The 19,990-nt window shown below is 37.6% G+C and overlaps 1 protein-coding gene and 1 pseudogene across 1 annotated transcript; one reads left to right on the top strand and one right to left on the bottom strand.

The window, feature by feature from the left end:
• The first annotated feature begins 2,033 nt into the window (after positions 1 to 2,033).
• Positions 2,034 to 4,736, top strand: LOC149286533 (keratin, type II cytoskeletal cochleal-like; annotated as a pseudogene).
• Positions 4,737 to 11,220: 6,484 nt separating this feature from the next.
• Positions 11,221 to 17,967, bottom strand: LOC149286532 (keratin, type II cytoskeletal 7-like). Its single transcript, XM_089493940.1, has 9 exons — positions 17,536 to 17,967; positions 16,932 to 17,143; positions 15,573 to 15,633; positions 14,957 to 15,052; positions 14,555 to 14,719; positions 14,150 to 14,275; positions 11,700 to 11,920; positions 11,538 to 11,572; positions 11,221 to 11,432 (listed from the first exon to the last, which is right to left on the bottom strand). Exons 1-9 carry the CDS (start codon positions 17,965 to 17,967, stop codon positions 11,221 to 11,223), a joined length of 1,560 nt encoding a protein of 519 aa, XP_089350066.1.
• Between the last annotated feature and the right edge of the window lie 2,023 nt (positions 17,968 to 19,990).

The raw sequence follows: 19,990 nt of genomic DNA, 5'->3' as shown, positions 1-19,990 counted from the left end.
TTGTTGCCCTCATTTACTCTCTCATGCTCTTTCACACTCTATCACACTCTCAATGTCTCCTTACTGTCTCCACCGGCCGCTTCCGCTTCTTTATCTCCTTTCTCACAGCTCCCCTTATTTTCTTGCCTCTTCTTGTTCTTCTATCTTCTTTGTCTGCTTCCCCCTGTGTCTTCTTTCTCTGTCCACTTTTCCATGAACCTGACCTCTCAGTGAACTTCCGCAAAAGGGCAGAGCCGCTGGACACAACTTGTCCCCTGATTGGATAAACTAAGATCACATGGATTTGAAGATCAGAAACAACTTAGGTTTACTTCAGGGAGATCAGGCCAAACTGATCTTATTGATTTTTTTGATCGAGTGACTAAAATTAGAAATCAAGGTGCTGCAGTAGACATTGCTTATCTAGATTTCAGTAAGGTTTTTGACTCTGTCCCACATAGAAGACATATCAATAAACTGCAATCTTTGAGCTTGGATCTCAAAACTGTTGAATGGATTAGGCAGTGGCCGAGTGACAGACAACAGACGGTATGTTGGGGATTTGTACTTGGACCAATCCGCTATAATATTTTTATTAGTGATATTGCAGAAGGTCTTGATGGTAAGGTATGCATTTTTGTTGATGATACAAAGATTTTAAATAGGGGTGATGTACCTGGAGGGATCTGCCAAATGGCAAGTGATTTTGGTAAACTAGAGAAATCTTCAGAGGATAATTATTTCAGAGGACTTAAAGGTAGGTAGACAATGCAACAGAGTAGCAGGACATGCTAGTGGAATGCTTGGTTGTATAGGGAGAGGTATTACCAGTAGAAAGAGGGAAGTGCTCCTGCCGTTGTACAGATCACTGGTGAGACCTCACTTGGAGTATTGTGTACAGTACTGGAGACCGTATCTTCAAAAGATATATATATATAATTTGGAGAGAGTTTAGAGAAGGGCTACTAAACTGGTTCATGGATGACAGGATAAAGCGTACCAGTAAAGCTTAAAGGATCTTAACGTGCATAGCCTGGAAGAAAGACACCACAGGGTATGATAGAAGCATTAATGACATAAAGGGAATCAACACGACACGACGAGAGTATATTTGGAAGACGAAAAACTACACAACAAAAAGGAGATGGTCTTAGATAAGTAAGGCAAAAGATTATCAGAAAATATTACTTTACTACAATGGTAGTGGATGCATCCAGCAAATGTGGTAAATGTTAGTACAGTGAAGGAGATTGATAGGCATAAGGCAATACTAGATATAAGATAAGGTCAGCATAAGCAGAAATTGGGCAGCGTAAGGCCAAATGGTTCTTATCTGCCAGCACATTCTATATTTCTTTGCTTCGTTTGTTTCTTTTGGGGTCCTTCCTCATTTTTGGACCTTTTTGGACATTTGTACAAATTGGCAATTTCCGTTAAAACGGAAATTCATACAAATCTGAATGCACAAGTCTACAAGAAAGGATGATTTCCCATTTTTTTTGCTAAAGTTTCAAGAAATAATCACAAAGAATTGTCACAAATATAAACCATTTCAGTCAAATGTATTTTGTGTTATGACACTCTAGGATCTAACCATAAATTATAAATATTTTATAGTAACTCAATTATCTTGTTAACCAAATTTTCACATTTAGAGAAATGCTGGACAGGTGCCAGTTAGTACATTTTAATGTGCTCACAGCCTATTCTTAAAACAATGCAAATCTAGGCTTCTTTTCTTGTTTCTACAGTTTCAATAATAACATAAAATAAAACTTAAATTAACATTTTATGAAGTAAACATTGCCAGCACACAATTATTACAGTTTTTTTCTAAGGTGTATAATGAGTTACATTTGAAAAGGATGAATAAGAGAGTGCACTGCCAACTACCAGAAATTCATAAATATATAATAAAAGGGTCTCTGTTTTTTTCATTACCATTTCCATCTGTATAAAGTTGTTAATCAACCCTTGATACCAACAGAGCTTTCTTTGGTCACTGCACGTTCCACGTCACAGAGAATTCATCTTCCTTAGATCCAAACATAACAATGTCTCATCAAACCATCCGCTCCAGCTCCAAGTCTGGTCTTCAAAATTTTAGCTCTTCATCCGCGGTCCTGCCAAGGAATGTAGGTGGATACAGTGCGACCTCTGTTTCTTCCAGGAGAGGTCCAAGCATCAGCAGTCAGCATAATTTTGGTAGCAGAAGTCTTTATACTGTAGGTCTCAGCACCAGCCGTATTTCGGTTGGTGGATTTTACCCTGCAAGGAGCTCATATGGGTTCAGTGGACTTGGCTCTGGATTTGGCATTGGCAGGGCAGGTTCTAGCATCAGTTATGGGTATGGTGGTGGATATGGTGAAGGTGGAGGATACAGTCTTGGTGGTAGATATAGTGTTGGAATTGGTGGTGGATTTTGTCCTGTTGGCATCAAAGCTGTTACTATTAACCAAAGCCTTTTTAAACCACTGAACTTGGTGATTGACCCAAATATCCAGAGAGTAAGAAAAGAGGAGAAGGAGCAGATCAAAACTCTTAACAACAAATTTATTTCATCGACAAGGTAAGATATATTGAAAACATTGTTTGGAATAAAAAAATCCACTCTTAAAATCACACTAGTAATGCTTTGTTGGGGTTTTTTTTACAGGTTTGCTTTCTCGAACAGCAAAATAAAATGTTGGTGGAATATTTTACAGGAGCAGAAAACTGTTAAAAGCCAAATTGAACCCATATTTGAGGGATATTTACATAATCTAAGAAGGAATCTAGAAAACCTAGGAGGAGAGAGAATAAGACTAGAAGCAGAACTGAAGAACATGCAAGATTAAGGCTAGGTTTCCACTTGGTTTTTTTTTGCTAAAAACGCCCATAAAAACGCCAATAGCGCCACCTGGCGTTTTTTTAGTGAAAAAACGTTGCAGCCAGATGTTAGCTGTTCTTCAATAGGAAATCGCAGAATGCCATATCCACTTGGCGTTTTTCTGTTCGGCGTTTTTTCAGTCCTCTTTGGCGTTTTTCTGCTTTTTTGGGCTCTGTGGCAGTTTTTCAAAATCGCAGCATGTTGACACTCCGGCGTTTTTTGCAAGGAAATCTTGGCGTTTTTCTCCAATAGAAGTCTATGGGAGAGAAAAAACGCCATGAAAAAGCCATGTGGGTTTATTGCCTTGGCGTTTTTTATGGCGTTTTTTCCACAGTTACAATGCAGAGGATGGACCCAGTATCTGTGTGAACTACGAGAAATAGGCTGGAAACAAACAGTTTCACACAAAACAAAGTTCATATTGAATTCTACACCATTTGGAACAAACATGCCATTACAAACAAACATACGCAACGCATCAACTGGATCCTGCGTGCCAAAAGCAACAGCAAACAATTTGCACCATCATTTGGGGCCAATCTTCCTAGAGGAGCAGACATTCGGAATAAAGCACGCCTTACAAACCACAGAAAAGTGACAAAAGGGTCCGCCGGGGCATTTAAGTAGAACTCTACCAAGTAAATGACATCAGGGGGCAGATAATTGCCATTTATCCTAATCCCTTTTAGCTGGGTGAAACTTCTAACTTGTAAATGCTGGAAAAACTGCCTAAGGTCAAAAAAAGCAATTTCCACAGAAAGGCTAAAACGCCAGAAAAAACTCCAGAAAAAAACGCCAAAACGCAGGAAAATGCAGTGGCAGTTTTCTTGGCGTTTTTCATCAAGAAAAAAAACGCAGGACAAAAACCCAAGTGGAAACCTAGCCTTAGTGGAGGATTTCAAAGCAAAGTAAGTAGTATTAAAAAAAGACACAACCTACTAAGTATCTTGAGAATGCTGAAACATTTTTCACTCTCATTCTATGGTTGAAGGCCTAATTTACCGAATGAGCTCTAACCTTTTTTTTTTTTTTAATAAAAGGTATGAAGATGAGATCAACAGGCGTACGGCTGCAGAAAATTAGTTTGTAGTTCTCAAAAAAGTAAGTACGTAAAAGTGATCATATGTCTATATATAAAACGTGTTTGCATTGACTATTATAAAGTGACAAAAAATAAAATCAATAAGAAAATTACAACATATTACATGATATATAGTAATGTTATACTACTAACAGGATTCTAAGATTTTTTTCTAATCAATGTTTAAATTAAGTGATACTTTTATCCTTGGTAACATCAATAACATATTTTGCTCAAACTCTTTATGCCTATTTATGTATTCTTTATCCATATTTATTTAGAATTTATTTTAAGTGTCTTAAAATAATAACATAAAAATGTATTGCTTTAGGATGTGGATGCAGCATTTCTGAACAAAGTGGAGCTAGAGACAAAAGTGGCCTCACTAACAGATGAAATAAAGTTCATGCAAGCAATCTATTGCGAGGTAATGATTTCAGGACTGTTGTTAGTATGTTATTTTGTCTTGACTGGGATGGAATAAAACTTAGTGGAACATAAACAAGTCCAGGTCAATTGATATAAAGCATTCCAGAAATAAAAGCATGTATTTTTTAATAATTTTTAATAATGTCTCCACTCACCTAGAGTGATATAAAGCTGCAAAGTAATATATTCAACCCTAGATAAATCTAGATAAAATTGTCTAAAATAATAAGCAGTAGTTCATGTGATTTACAGGAAATTGCCCAATTTATGGGTCAGATTAAAGACACTTCAGTGGTGGTGTCCATGGATAACAGCCGCGACCTGGATCTGGATAGTATCATTGCTGAGGTCAAACCTCAATATGAGGATGTTGCTTAAAGGAGAATTTACCACATTTCATAATCTAAAGATCTTCCGTGTTTAAAGTTTGCACTACATTTTAAGGTTACATTGATCTGGAGATAACTGAATTAGCTAAAATAAATGTCCACAGTGTATACTAAAAGCAAGGTCAAAATATTTCCAGTTTTATTTCTATTCCTTCTGATTTATCTCTACATTTATAATGTGTAGATAATAGGGAGGAAGGGTAGATAATGGGGGGGGCAGCAGGGACAGAGGGAGAGGAAGGGTAGATAAGGGGGGGGCGGCATTTTAAAATTCGCCCCAAGATTTAGATGCTAAAATCTTAAAAAATGATACTTTTTTGTAATTTGTTATCCCATGTACTAATGGTCTCTTTAAAATACTTCAGAATCTATGTTAAATAATCCTTTGCGTTTCCAAGGCATAAGCAGCAGTTGGGTACAAAAAGAGTTATACTCCCAAACAGCTATTATGTTGTGTATACTAATTTACCTGTCTAGTAAAGCACCCCTTCATGATCCCAGAAAAGATTTACTGTGTATCCAATAAAGATCAGCTTTATGTAAAATGCAAATGGAACATTTTAGGATGGATGTTAGAAGAAAAATATTTTTTTATTTTCTAAATGTGCCTTCTGCTTCTTAGTATGGAAATGCTTTTCTATTGTCAAAATATGTAAATAAAATAGCAATTAAAGCAATGATATTGACATGTTTGTGTGCTCTAAATGTGCTAATAAGTTCAGTAACTCATTATGTACACTAGGTTAAATTTTGTGTCTCACAAACTGGAAGTTATCTGGCATCATATGATTTGCTTATATTTTTGCTATTTGAATTCATGTCTTATTCTGATATGGTGACTTTCAGTCCTCAGATAACTCAAAAATACTTAAAGTTTAAAGTTTTCCAGATGTCCCATTTTGCATTACAAAACTGGCAAATAGCCTATTCCCTTCTTTTAAATCCTATAGAGAATTTAGCTCTCTATAGGATAAAATAAACATTCTGGATGTATTGCTACAAAATCTATTGCATCTCACAAGGGGCGGGCTGGCACAGGGGGACAGTAGACCCCAGGACCGGTCCAAACTTGTTTACAAAGGGTAGGTCCAGGTCTTATCAGCCCTTTGTAAACTATTTTGGACTGGCAGGAAACAGCAAGTGAGGTAAGGGTGTGATGGAGGGAGAGATGGAGGGAATTAGGTTGGAGTGAGTGGGTGGGATTTAGGGTATATGAATATATTTATGCATAAGTGTGTGTGTTATGAATGTGTATCTGTGAGCATGGTTATATATGTGTAAGTGTTTGTGTGGGGGCATTTATGTGTATGGGTAAGTGTATGAGAGCATGAATGTGTATGTGTAAGTGTGTATAAACATGAATGTGCATGTGTAACTGTGTGTGTTAGCATGAATGTGTATGTGTGTGCAAGGGGTGTGTGTTTTAGCATGAGTTTGTCTGTGTTGAGTATGACTAAGGGTATGTTAGTGTAAGTATCTGTTAACTTGAGTGTGTAAGTGTGTATACATATGTCTACCAGTGCTTATGTGGGGGTGCAAGGGGCCAATTGGCTTTCCTTGCCCCTCGGGCCAGAAAGTGCCAGCCCTCCCCTGCATCTAACCTAAATTGTTCATGTTGTTCATACGGCCTAAGTAACAATTACAACTGAATAGCAGATATAAAACTGCCACTCCTATGCAGCAATTTGTTTAATTGTTTCAAATAAAAATGTGGTTTTCAGGTTTAAATACACTTCTCTGACAGTAACATTTTACTCTCTATTTTTACCAAAGACATGCTATAGCTAACCTTTGTCACTGTGGTTACATGTGCACCGTGGCTTAAAGAAACAGTAAATTACAGTATAATGTAAATATGAAGCACAGATATGTATGATTAAAAACCCCCAACACAGGCCTAGCTCTAATGTATATCTGTGAACATATTATGAAATTAGAGCTGCATTTCTAGGGGCATAAAGCATATCTGGGGGGGCAAAGTGGCATTTCTAGGGGGCATAAAGCATATATGGGGGCATAAAGCATTTCTGGGAGGCAGATTGGCATATCAGGGGTGCAGTGGGGAATATCTATAAGGTACATTATAAATTAAGGGGGGGACCTTAAAATGGCTATTGGTTTTCCAAATTTGTGTTTGTATGTAACCTATGCTGACTAAGTGCATAATACATACCAAAAATGTTACATATTACATGTGTTCCTGTTCATTAGATAAAATTGTGTTTTACCATTTCATTAATGTGTATTTTTTCTTTTAAAATATTTTTTTCTTTAAAATAGAACGCAAAAAGGGTGCGACCTATAATTTTACATGGAGGATATAAAAGCAGAAGCAAATAGTGCTGGCTAACTTGTGGGTAAACAATAATGGCCACATTCTTCCCGCAACTTTACCTGCAAAGGCAGATACCACACTATTAGCATTTTCTCTGGGCTCATGACAGGTATACTTTCCCTTTTATATGACTCAGCTTTACTAAGTAACCACAAGTTGGCTTGGAATAGAACATTGTATATCTATGTCTCTTAGGAATTAATCTTTGTCCAAGAAGTTACAATAGAATCTCATGCCATGTGTACACAGTATTCAGCTAGAACTATAGCACAAAACCTAGTGTGGAAATGAACCTCTCCTAAACTGGAGAACTCTACATTTATTTAAAATCCCTTCTGAAGAAAGGACGTCTAAAACCTTAACTTATTGATGACTATTTGACCTGGTGATGACAAGGTGGCACTGGCACTTTAAGGCGGATAGCTGCCAATGACTTTAGTGTGGCCGCATGCTACATTTAAAGGTCACCCAGTGTGTGGCTGGGCATATCCAGCTGCAGTGGCAGATCGGATGAGCATGGAATGATGTTGGCCAGTGACCACTGGGCATTTGCCCGGTGTGCCAGATGGCCAGTCCAGGCTTGACTTCACCATAAAAGCAGACTCACTGTATAGTAGTGTTTTACAACATGTTCCCTATTTTCAGTATATACCATCCAGTTGTTCTTAGAAGTATTAAATATGTTTAAAAGGTGGTTAACAGGTTCAGCACAGTGTTCACCTTCAGCAAAAAATCAGATGATTATTATGGTTATTCTAGAACTAGCACTAACTAGTTGTCTTAAAAACACACAAGACATAAAGAAAAAATATCAGAAATATTATAGTAAGAAATGTCACTAGGGACAATTTTTCTAATGATGTTGATGACTTCCATTACATTTTTGATTTGTCAAACAGAACAATTGACTTGATGATATTTGGTTAATCTTATAGAAGCTAAAGTCGAAGGCAGCCTGCGGCAATCCCAGCATTATCGGATTAATTTCATGTTCTGAAGTCTCCACCGTCTTCCTCACTTCACATTTACAAAAGCTGTATGTTTCTAATGGGGGTATATTGTTTATTTTAACCTGTAAGCAAAAGTGCACAGATTTATTTAGTGTAAAATCTAAGATGTAAAATCTTATGCACATTATTTTCAGATAAGTGATACAAAAAAAAGTATTGTTATGTTACTGATGTTATTGTTATGTTACACAATGTGATTATGAAAAAAAAATAGTTAAAAAATACATGAATAAAAAAATGGTAACATTTAAAAACAATTATGCAGTGATTAGGTAAAACATACAGTTCCAACAAAATGTTAAAAAAATAACAAAATAAAAAGTTTAATTTTATATGCAAGTGCCAAAAACCCTGGCATGGAAATAGTTAAAATACTAGTTTTAAAAAATGTATGGTTTGACAGGGCAAATTTAATTGGTCATGTTCAAATAGGGCATAGGCACAGACTGACCAGGTGTCAAAATAAAGGGAAAAAAGTACGCTTCGGAACTGTGGCCTTTTAGGCCCCAAACAACCCAACAAACCCATGCATGGGTGTACTCAGGGGATGTTGCTGAACACATATCGGGGTGTTGTTTGACAGTGACATATACCAAGGGCTGTAAAGTCATACCTAAAGTACAATGTGTGGGGGGGGGACACAAAAAATGGCTACCACAATGACAAAGGTTAGAGGTAGAAATATTGCATGTAAAGAGTTAAGATACCACCATTTGAAATACCTTTGGGTGTCTAGTTTTTTAAAAGTATATAGTTTGTTATATAGTATATAAATACATTATAAATAGTTTCAGATTTATCGCCATTCCATTGTAAGATTTACAGTTTAACATGGTTTTAGGTGTACGAACAATTAAAATAATATTTTATTGTGCAAAATTAAGGCTCTTCTTTCATCATGAGTTTTTTATGGTATATCAAGGTTGAGAATGTTGGATTGTCTGTGCTATTTCGACAATGGACTTTCAAATTTGCCAAGCACTGTCTTTCATTAATTATTTTCATATTGTTGAATAAATCCCTCCAAGGTTAGCAGGATACACATTTAATACCAACACACCCATTTTTATTGCCTGCAAGGGAGTCTAGAGTCTGGATGCTGTCAGATTCTGCAACAGGGTTTTCTAACCTACCAAATACTACTTTTATTAGAGGACGTTCCTCCTCCTGTAGTTGGCTGAACATTATGGATGGTGTAGTACAGATATTTGCAATGTAGCTTCAATTTTGCTAACACTTTTTTACATGGGTGTTTTTATACTAATTGTCTATTTAATTAAGAGACACTCCAGCCATATGCACTTGAAATGCCCCTTGTAAATTCAGTGGGGGATTCTGTAGAATTCCTCCATATGCATTTGTCTTTTCCTTGCCCCTCACCTAATTTCAGTGCAGAAGAAAAGTTTGCCCAAACACATCTCTTGGCATGTGATGTCATTTTTTGGTGGATTAACATTTACAAAACAACCACCATAAGATAGAAAGACCTCCTAGGAAATCTCTTAGTCAGTAAATTTAAAGAGCATAGGTGTCATTGCAATTTTCTGTGTAGTTATGGAAGGCATCAGTTTTATTAATATATTGCTATTAATAGTAAAGTAAGTTTTGTTCATTTTGTAATTTTGATGTGAAAAAATATGCAACACTATGAAAGTTTGTCTGAAATTGTCAAAATGTATTGCACATTTTTAGAATGGTATGTGTTGGGCAAAAAATATTCTAAATCGATTTTTTCCACATCCGTGTAAATCTTCAGGATAGTTCTTTTTAAATAAAGGTTACTATAACCGGTAATCTGTAGTGGTTGATGAATTATTTTTGATGAAGCACATTGGGTGGTTGCTGTGCCAGCACATAGTGTGTGGGTATACACTAAAATTTACAATTGTCCATTTCTTCTCTCTTTGTATACATTTATATCTGTATTCCATTGATCTTTTTTGCATTCATATTGGTCCTGCTGCTACTCATGAGTCAAGTATATTTATGTTCTGTCATTTGAAATGTTTGTTTTGTTTACTAATGTATACTCCATATTCTGATGCTCAGTGGGCCTTGTTTTGTTTCTTCATTCATTACCGCATTGTCTTGATCTGGGATGATGTCAGATGAGCTATGTACTGCTCTTTTCTCTTGTTTTGTCCATGTTTCTATTATCTTTCAATACAATTTCAAGTGACAAAAAAAAAGTTACAATTGTTTCCTAAAATGTTCTCTTATTAAGTTGGTAAAAGTAACCTTTGAAAAACACAATAGCAACACATATTGGTTAAAGGAACTTTATTGAAGATGATTCATGCTTTCACAACACACAATAAATCCCTTCTCACAAAGTCAGAACACTTCCACCAGTTAATACAGATGAGATATTACAGAGTGGAAACTACTATAAAGAGATAGCTTTCCTATAGTGGGTCCATTCTAGGTTTGAGTTCAAACTTTAGTTAAAAAAGCATCAGTAACATTTTCACACAATATTCCGCTGCCTGGCAGAATCTTCAGTAACAGAGACTTTGAGATCTTTTGTGGTGAGTAACATTAGCACCATATATCTCTATGTTGAAATATACACATTTTAAAAGTCACTCTGCAAAAATTAAAAAATAATCTGGTCACAAATACTGCTAAACTTTACTTCTCATTTTTAAATCTGAACAGAATGTCTGTTCGATTTTTGTAACCAAAATTTGGGTTTTTTTTCAGATTGTTTTAAATGTTTCTCAGGCTAATGTGTGAAAATGGGCACCAAGCTTCATGGTAAAATGACCAATTAGTTCCAAGACCATTGGCAACAAGCTGAAGGAAAAGGTGTACTTATAGGGCAGTGGGGAGGAGAAAAATTGTAAAGACAGACAATAAAAGAAAAGAAAGCCACTGCTTTCAGACAACCTCAGCAACTACCAACACCTCACAACCATAATGGAAATGCATTAGATTCCCCCAACAGAGGAGGATTTAATGAACTGTTCTTCCACTATTGTGGAATAAGAAGAATCATTTTAATGAACCTATGATCTCAGTGGAGAATCTGCACTCTGTAGAATCTTTAAAGTTTAATCAATGTTTTCTTTGCTGTGAGATATGGTTAGACACTGATGCTGTCATTAAACATGTGATACAATTATTCCTTAGTGTCTCAGACTGCTCCTGCTGGATGATGTAGTTGACACGGAGTAGGCCTTCACAGAAGATGAGCCACCACTGCCGAATTTGGCAGAGCTGTTTCCGAACCCAGATCCACTGCCAAAGCTCAGAGTGCTTCCACCTCCAAAACCACTGGATACATTACCGTATCCACCATATCCACCTCCACTAACTGCGGAGCTAGTATTCACCATAGCTGCAGAGGAGAAAAGGAGGATATTAGTCTTGCTCTATTTACCAGCAGACATAACCATAGCATCAATTAACTGGCAAATAGTCAATTAATTGTTAAGATACTTACATACAGTGACGGGCCCAACACCTTCACCAGACAGCCTGAAGTAAGAAAAAACAGGAAAAATGGATGTAAATAGTTAAACTTAACTCTTTCTACTGAACATTATAAAATAAACCATTAAACATGTTCTGAACATAATTCAACAGCTATGTTAGTTACAAATACCTGCTCTCCTCTCCTTCTAGCAGTTTCCTGTAGGTGGCGATCTCAATATCAAGAGCCAGTTTCACATTCATCAGTTCCTGGTATTCCCTCAGTTGGCGGGCCATGTCCTGCTTGGCCTTCTGTAGGGCAGCTTCAAGTTCAGCCAGTTTTTCCCGAGCATCCTTAAGTGCCAATTCACCACGCTCCTCTGCCTCGGCAATCTGTGCCTCCAGTTTGGCACGCTATAAAATATAAAGGAAACTAATGGTTTGCTAAAATAATTCAAATCTATTGGTTTATGTAAATGACATATATACTGTATTTGCTCGATTATAAGACGACCCTGAGTATAAGATGACCCCCCAAAATCTGAATATTAATTAATGAAAAAAAGAAAAAGCCTGAATATAAGACGACCCTATAGGAAAAAAGTTTTACCAGTAAATGTTAATTCATGTAAACTATGTGAACTATTGTTTGTTAATAAAAGCTATGATTGAGAAAAATGTTGTTTTTGTTTTTATTTCTTTTTTTTCAACCTGCCCCCCCCCAGTTATGCACATCTCTATATGCCACTGTGCCCCATGATATGCCTTTTGACCCCCCCTATTTGCCACTCTGCCTCCAGAATTGCCTTATACCCCTATATGCCACTCTGGCATTTAGGGGGTTAAAAGGCATATTATGGGGCAGAGTGGCATATAGTGAGGTATAAGGCATTTCAGGAGGCAGAGTGGCGCATAGAGGGTTAAAAGGCATTTCTGGAGGCACTCTGCCTCCAGAAATGCCTTATGCCCCCCATTTAACACTCCCTCCCTCTCCCTCCTCCAAACTTACCGGTGCTTCTGAGTCCCTGGTGCTTAGTCCAGGCAGCATGTAGAGCTCTACGCGCTTGAGCGGAAGTTGTCTACGTGAATCGCGTAGAGCTCTACGCGCTGCCCGGACTAAGGACTGGGGACTCAGAAGCACCGGTAAGTTGGAGGGGGGATAACACAGGATGATCCAGGTCCCCTGTATCTGAGTCCCCGGTGCTTAGTCCGGGCAGCGTGTAGAGCTCTACGCGAATCGCGTAGAGCTCTACATGCTGCCCGGACTAAGCACTGGGGACTCAGAAACACCGGTAAGTTGGCGGGGGGCATAACACAGGCGGAAGATCCAGGTCCCCTGCATCGCTGCGGGGGATCTGGATCTTAGTCTCATAGTCAGACCTATTTGAGGTCTGATTATAAGACGACCCCGATTATAAGATGAGGGGTATTTTTCAGAGCATTTGCTCTGGAAAAAACCTTGTCTTATAATCGGGCAAATACGGTAAAAGTCTGGTTTGTTCCTTAAAAGGCTTTTATTATTTTGATGCCTTTATTCTATAGATAAAAAACCCACACCACGCTACTTAGTGAAGACATCTCTCAGTATAGGTATGGATCATACCAACTAGTGATCAACAGGGGTGTAAAGGATAAGCTCCGCATTAAGCCACAGGTGTGTCCGCAGAGACAATATAGCCAGGATATTGGATACTTGGCTGTAACATGATTTTGATACATGCATTTTATGAACTTTCTATGCAGTCCTTTTCGGTGACGGTGTGGTTTACAAGATTAAACAATTAATGTTTTTTAAGTAGCTTTTTGGAAAAATGCGAAACAAAATGACATCACTCTACGTAAGGCTGTGGCCAAATGTACATATTATTATTTTTAGCTACATTAAAATTAATGGATTTGTATTTTTTACACCTCATTTAGCATTTTGCAAATTCAGTTTGTGGTGGAATAAGTATTGTCAGTATTATTACTTAGCAGTCATTGTTGTTGTTGTACACGGCAGGTGGGAAAGACAGATGTGATATCCTTTATTTAAATGGCTCCAAGATTTTATCACCTGCATTATTTAGAAGCTGCAGTTGATCATACAATGAGTCGCTCTTCCCCACCCTGCCCTCCAACCAAAGTTTTCAAAAGACAGTCAATGATAACTAATCCCTGAGTTAGCTGCTTGCTTTTTATTCCTTCTGGGCAACATAAACATTTGTGTAATCGCACCTGCTGCAAACTATTACGGTAATTGGAGAAGCAACATACTGCATAAAACACCACAGTATTTTAGCATATACATTTTTTTGTGGTTCACATGCTATAAATAGACACATTTGTGTTTTATTTTTTCAAGTTAAGAGTCAGATTTATCAATATTATAAGGGGTGTGCTCAGGAAAAAATGGACAAGGATGAATATAATATCAAAATTCATATTTTGCTTATGTATATAGACATTAATACCGCAAAAAAGCAGAGGGGGTATTCATTCCACCGAAATATCACTTTACTAATTGAATATGAAAACTAGGGGATGAAAACAATAAATGTTTCTTCTGGCATTCTAGTCAGAGTCTAGAATGTTTTTTGAGCCAATGCATTGATAATACACTTCAGATTTACTAACATGCAGGATAGGCATCAAACATATTACCTGGGCTTTACAGTTCTCAATCTCAGCCTGCAGTCTCTGAATAGCGCGGTTCAGCTCGGAAATCTCAGCCTTGGTGTTACGCAGATCATCACCATGTTGTCCAGCTGTGGCCTTCAATTCCTGGAACTGTGTGAGAAAGCCAATGTATTATAACATTGATCAGCCATCTTATTTGAGACACATCATTCATCCACAAGACAATCTAGTACAGGCCTGTGCAACTGGAGACTCAATACTTATGTTTAAAGGCCAAATGTATATTTATGTCCTCTAGTATGTTGGAGAAACTATTGAGTTAGCATGCCCCATTCCAAGGTTGTACAGTACTGGTCTAGGATGTAATTTCAAAAGGTTGAGGTTTATGTAGATTTAAGAAAATATCTTTACCTAGTATTCCAGCCTTACCTTATTTTGGTACGCTGCTTCTGCCTCAGCGCGGCTCTTGGCAGCAATTTCTTCATACTGGGCCTTGACTTCAGCAATGATGCTGTCCAAGTCCAAAGCACGGTTGTTATCCATGGAGAGGACCACAGAAGTGTCTTGGATCTGTGCCTGCATGTTACGCAGCTCCTGCAGAAAAAAAAAAGATCCCAGAATTTAGTTATTGCAACCTGCACAATACTAATACTATGGCAAAATTATATTTTTATGTTTGAAAAAATAGACGTCCATGTGATTGAAACTATTTATTTATTTTAACAAGGATGTTTTCACTGCTGCCAACAAATTCCAAGGTTTGAGGCTCTAGTGCAGCAATGGAGTCTAGAATGGTTGCAACTACAGTCGTTACAGTCAATTGTTACTTACTTCTTCATAGAGAGCTCTCAGGAAGTTGATTTCATCTGTTAGAGCATCAACTTTAGCCTCCAGCTCTACCTTGTTCATGTAGGCAGAATCAACATCCTGAAAAAAAGCAGAGGAACGGTTCATACATATACCTGTCTTAAAAAACAAATACAAATTGGACTGCGTTGTTAATAAAAGTGTTTAGTAGATAACAATGGTTTCACTATTTCATCCAGTATTATGTTTTTTTGCCAAAGTTTATACAGTGTATCACGCTCAAACACATCTTAAAGTTTTTAAGGACTGGGGAGTGGTGAGATTCTATTTTTATTGTGTTTTTGAGGTCATCAAAGAAAAAAAGGTAGTTACCATTAAAGGGACACTTCAGTCCATAATTGCATATCTTTTTAATGCACATTGGAGTAAATTTTGCATGGTCTCCAGTGCATTTAACCCATGCAAAGCCATTCATTTGTTTCATTTTGTTATAAAACGCCGGTGGCAGAAAGCATTGGAGCATCGGCTCTGGATTGTTCATTTAAGGCCGCTGACCTTTTGTATACGTATATTTCTAACAATTAGTCTAAATCATTTTGGTATTATTTTATTGGTTTCCTGATTTTTTTTGGATGCTCACCTTCTTCAGAACAACAAATTCATTCTCAGCTGAAGTGCGTCTGTTAATTTCATCCTCATACCTGCAGGGAAGGAGAGAAGGATGAGGATTGTGAGTGCAGGATCCTTAATGCAAAACAAAACCCAACTTTGGAGTCTGTCTGTTCATTGTACCATAATCTTCTCAGGAAGTACGGCAGCCGAGTGCCTCCCCCTTCACCCACTTCTCTTGAAATACTGTATATGATAGGCTGTAATGTAATCCTAAAATGTTCAATGCAAGACTGGCCAACCAAAGCAGAATGTATCTTTAGTTACCTTTAATTAACATAAACTGGTCTAAAGTAGTAGACAGAACAGGCAATACAATCAAAGTGTACAATATGTGTGGCACGGGTTTATTTTCTATGGAAATAGTGCATGTGATTCAAAAATAAAGAGAACAGATCTTAAAACTAAAGCTGCAATTCTAGATATTACATTTTGTACAGAGTGGATTAGAGTCATAATCCTAAATCTTGGCTTTCGTAAAAGTATATCTTTTGTCATGTGTCACAATGGGTTCTGAAACTGTGTAAAAAAGTATTAATGCATGGTCGTAGCCAAACAATATGTAGGTGGTTTGTAATTCAAATAAGTATGGTCTGATGGTGTATTTGCATGATCAGACTCTAATATTTATATGGACAAAAATTTACATTGGATGCAATATGGCTTATTGTAAAAAAAGAACATAGAACACATAAACACGTGTGTACATACATATATATTTATATATAGTATAGAGTTTCTATACAATAATTTGGTGGGGCGTGAGTATGGCAAAGAGACAGTGGCAATTTTGCTCTACTGATCTTTACAATATATCCCTGACAACCCTTTGTTCCTACTGTGCTGGACTTGTCTGTCTGATATAGATCAACTGCTATTGACTTACCTGTATGGGACACACCCAAAGTTTATCTACGTTGTTTGCCTTAGTCTCTGTCAATTTGGCCAGCACTGGAGGCTTTTGCATACCTCCCCCTCGCCTTGTATTTCCACCTTTCCCCTGTCCCTTGAGGGTGTGGCAGTAAGTCTCTCTTAGGAATTTTTGTAAAAGCTTTCACATGTATTAAATATCAGCTAGGTGACCAAAAAATTACACCCACTTTTTCATTTTTCTAGTGGTGAATTAAACTGCTTAAGGGATCTTGGTGCTGATGTGATTAACAGGTTATACTCATTGATGGTTACTTTTTTGAACAATAGTTAATACTGTGTAAGGTGGTGAACAAGGCTGTTGCACTCTAAAGGTTCAACACTTCTGATGTGCAGGGAACCATTAGATAACATGACCCCTATATTTTTTTCCCCTTTTTTGGACTTGTGAGTCACTTACTTATTCTTGAAGTCCTCAACCAGATCCTGCATGTTTCTCAGCTCTCCCTCCAGTCTGCCTTTATCGTTGACCAGGCTGTCCAGCTGCCTCCTCAGGTTGTTGATATAAGCTTCGAACATAGGGCCAATGTTACTGCTTTTAGCGGATTTCTGATTTTGCAGGAGTTCCCATTTGGTCTCAAGTACCTTGTTTTGCTGTTCCAGGAACCTGACCTATAACCAAGGCAAAGCTGTCAATATGTATTTTCATAGCCTTTTGCCTCTGCAATGTCCTTGCACCCATTGGACACTTTGAATACCATTCATAGCATTTTATGTACAATTCTTTCATTTAATAGTATTAAATGTTAGACATACACTAATTTAACCCCTTAATGACAAAGCCTATACATGTACGGGCTCAAAATGCATTGTTTTCAATTGGTTTAGGGACCGCCCATTGTCCTTAAGGGTAATTACATTGTGCATAAGTCCTTATAAACCATACATTATGATTAGTTATCTTTGCATCTAAAGTGAGAAGGGTGCAATTTAACCCCAGTTTGCAGAAGTACCTTTATAGCAAGCTAAATAACAGAAGCAATCTTTAGCCACATTTTACTCACCTTGTCAATGAATGAGGCAAATTTGTTGTTCAGGGTCTTGATCTGTTCTTTCTCCCCCTTCCTGACCTCCTGGATTTGGTGGTCAAATTCCAGATTAAGGGGTGCCAACAGGCTCTGGTTGACAATGACCTCTTGAATTCCAGGGCCAGATACATTGCCACCTCCGAATCCAGACCCAGAGCCGTATGCACCACCACCAAAGCCAATGCCACTACCAAAGCCTGACCTGCTGCTAGATAACCCAACACTTGTGCTCTTTCTCACTGAACCCAGGTTTGACAGACTAGAACTGCTGAATCCCCCTGCCCTTCCAAATCCAGCTCCACTTCCGCTGGAAGAAAAGGTCTTGCTGATCCGGACAGAGTTAATACTGTTTCCCTGTGGGATGGCAGAGCGAGCGCTGAAGCTTTGGCTGAATCTTTGGCTGGACATGGTGCCAAGAGCAAAGAGATGAGAGACAGAGAAGTTGGTGCTGTTACACTGCAGGAAGGTTCCAGTGGCAATAAGCTGGAGTCTACCTCCCCTTTATATGAGATGAAAACTGGGCTCTGACTGGGGGCAGTGGCAGAGGGATCAGCTTACTTCTTGTCACAGCTGGGTGTGTCTGGCTGCCATCCATATACAGTTACCTGGCTGTAGCTAAATGCCGACTTGATCCCACCTCCCAAAAGAAGGCATTCCCCTCCTAGTGCACCTTTACTGACCACTGTATGTCTTTGGCAGATAATCAGCACAGTCATGTTAACTACTTCACAGTACTCTTTAAGCAGCCTGTTCATTTACACATTCATGCTGTAATGTGATCATTCTGTTTAACAAGACCTTAAGAGGCTATTTTAAAGTGCTATATATGCAAAAGGTCCATAGCTTACAGAGGCACCTGCATTTAAAAAAAAAAAATCTAGTTATTTTGTTACTATGCTATTTTATTATAGAGCAGTGAGACAGTTAAGCAACGGTGATTTACACATCAAAGAACAAACTGTATCCCAGTCATGACTCACTCACAGATATCGCTTAAAAGAATTTACAGCTTGGAGATTAAAAATGGAGTTTTGTTTCCCTGTTTAAAAATCAAAGTTCAAATGGATTATGCATACTGTGTATATATACGTACAAAAAAAATGCACCGACACAGGCAGCCATACAATTTTAGTTTATTCATTACAGTGTCCAAAAGCATGTTCACTAAGGATGGGGTGGGAAATCAGTGGAATGTAGTGTAAGCATGGGCCAGTAGGGTGTGTGCGTGATCAGAGAGACCTTTCTGAAAATGAGTGACCACAATTATAATGTGTTTTTGTTCGGCAATGTGTGGTCCGAGAGGCATGTTTCTTTTGGACAGCACGCAATTAAAATCTAAATTCTTGTACAGGAGCTCACATTAAACATTTCTGTTTGTTTAGCAGTATGACTCATTTTCCTGCTGTATGCAGGCACACATTTTTGTTGTCTGGTGCTATAGATAACATTATGTTCTTACCATGAGTTGTGAATGCAGTCAGTACATGAGTGCAGGCAACGCGAATTAATATTTATGTTTTCATTACCAAAGTATGATTAAAGTATATTATTTTGTTTTTTTGGAGGGTTAGCATTTTTGTAAACATCAACATTTTTTAAATATGAAAAATGTGAAGGCACTTAAAAGGTAGAATGATTTTTGGACTGGTATGGGGACTTGAATATCCAAATGAAAATTTTAAAGAGGAAAAAAACAAAACTTTATATGGGTACATAGACTACAGAGGAATATGGTTCCTGCCACCAATAGGGCTTTACCTATACCCTGAAAAACTTGTACCCATTCATTTCTTGTTACACTACTACAACAGGAGTAACAGGTTAGGGACATATAGGCTGCAGGAATTTGAAACCCCCTTAGCAAATTGAAAAAAAGACTGCCCTAAGTATTGTAGACTGCTTTTACTGTGGAAGAATACTTTGGGTGTGTGAGAAGAGGAGGAGGAGGTATATGGGTTTCTAAGGGCTTCTCTTTTGTGTAAAGTTCATTCTTTGCCTGAAGTAGAATACCAAGACAATTTAGTTACAGGTGTGATAATTTCCATTTCCACCAGTAAACATTTTAGTGTGCTAAATAAATGTATCTATAATAATAATTTATACATTATTTTCTAGGAATAATTGCAGCCACTAATAATATGGTTTACTATATAAAAAAAATCCTTATAAGAAATATTATTATGATCACTTTTGTTTAGTTTTTTTTTATTATTTGGATATAAAACTTGAAACATACCACCTTTGCTGAAAGGCTATACCTGACATACACCGATCAGCCATGACATTATGACCACTGACAGATGATGTGAATAACACTGAGAATCTTGTTATCGTGGCACCTGTCCGTGGGTGGGATATATAAGGGAGCAAGTGAATATTTCGTCTTCAAAGTTGATGTGTTAGAAGCAGGAAAAATGACTTTTTGCTCAAA

This window comes from Sceloporus occidentalis, unplaced genomic scaffold, assembly GCF_023333645.1.
Source record: "Sceloporus occidentalis isolate IW3139 unplaced genomic scaffold, rSceOcc1.0.p SCAF_68, whole genome shotgun sequence".
Lineage (NCBI taxonomy): Eukaryota > Metazoa > Chordata > Lepidosauria > Squamata > Phrynosomatidae > Sceloporus > Sceloporus occidentalis.
This window is presented reverse-complemented; position numbering and strand designations above follow the sequence as displayed.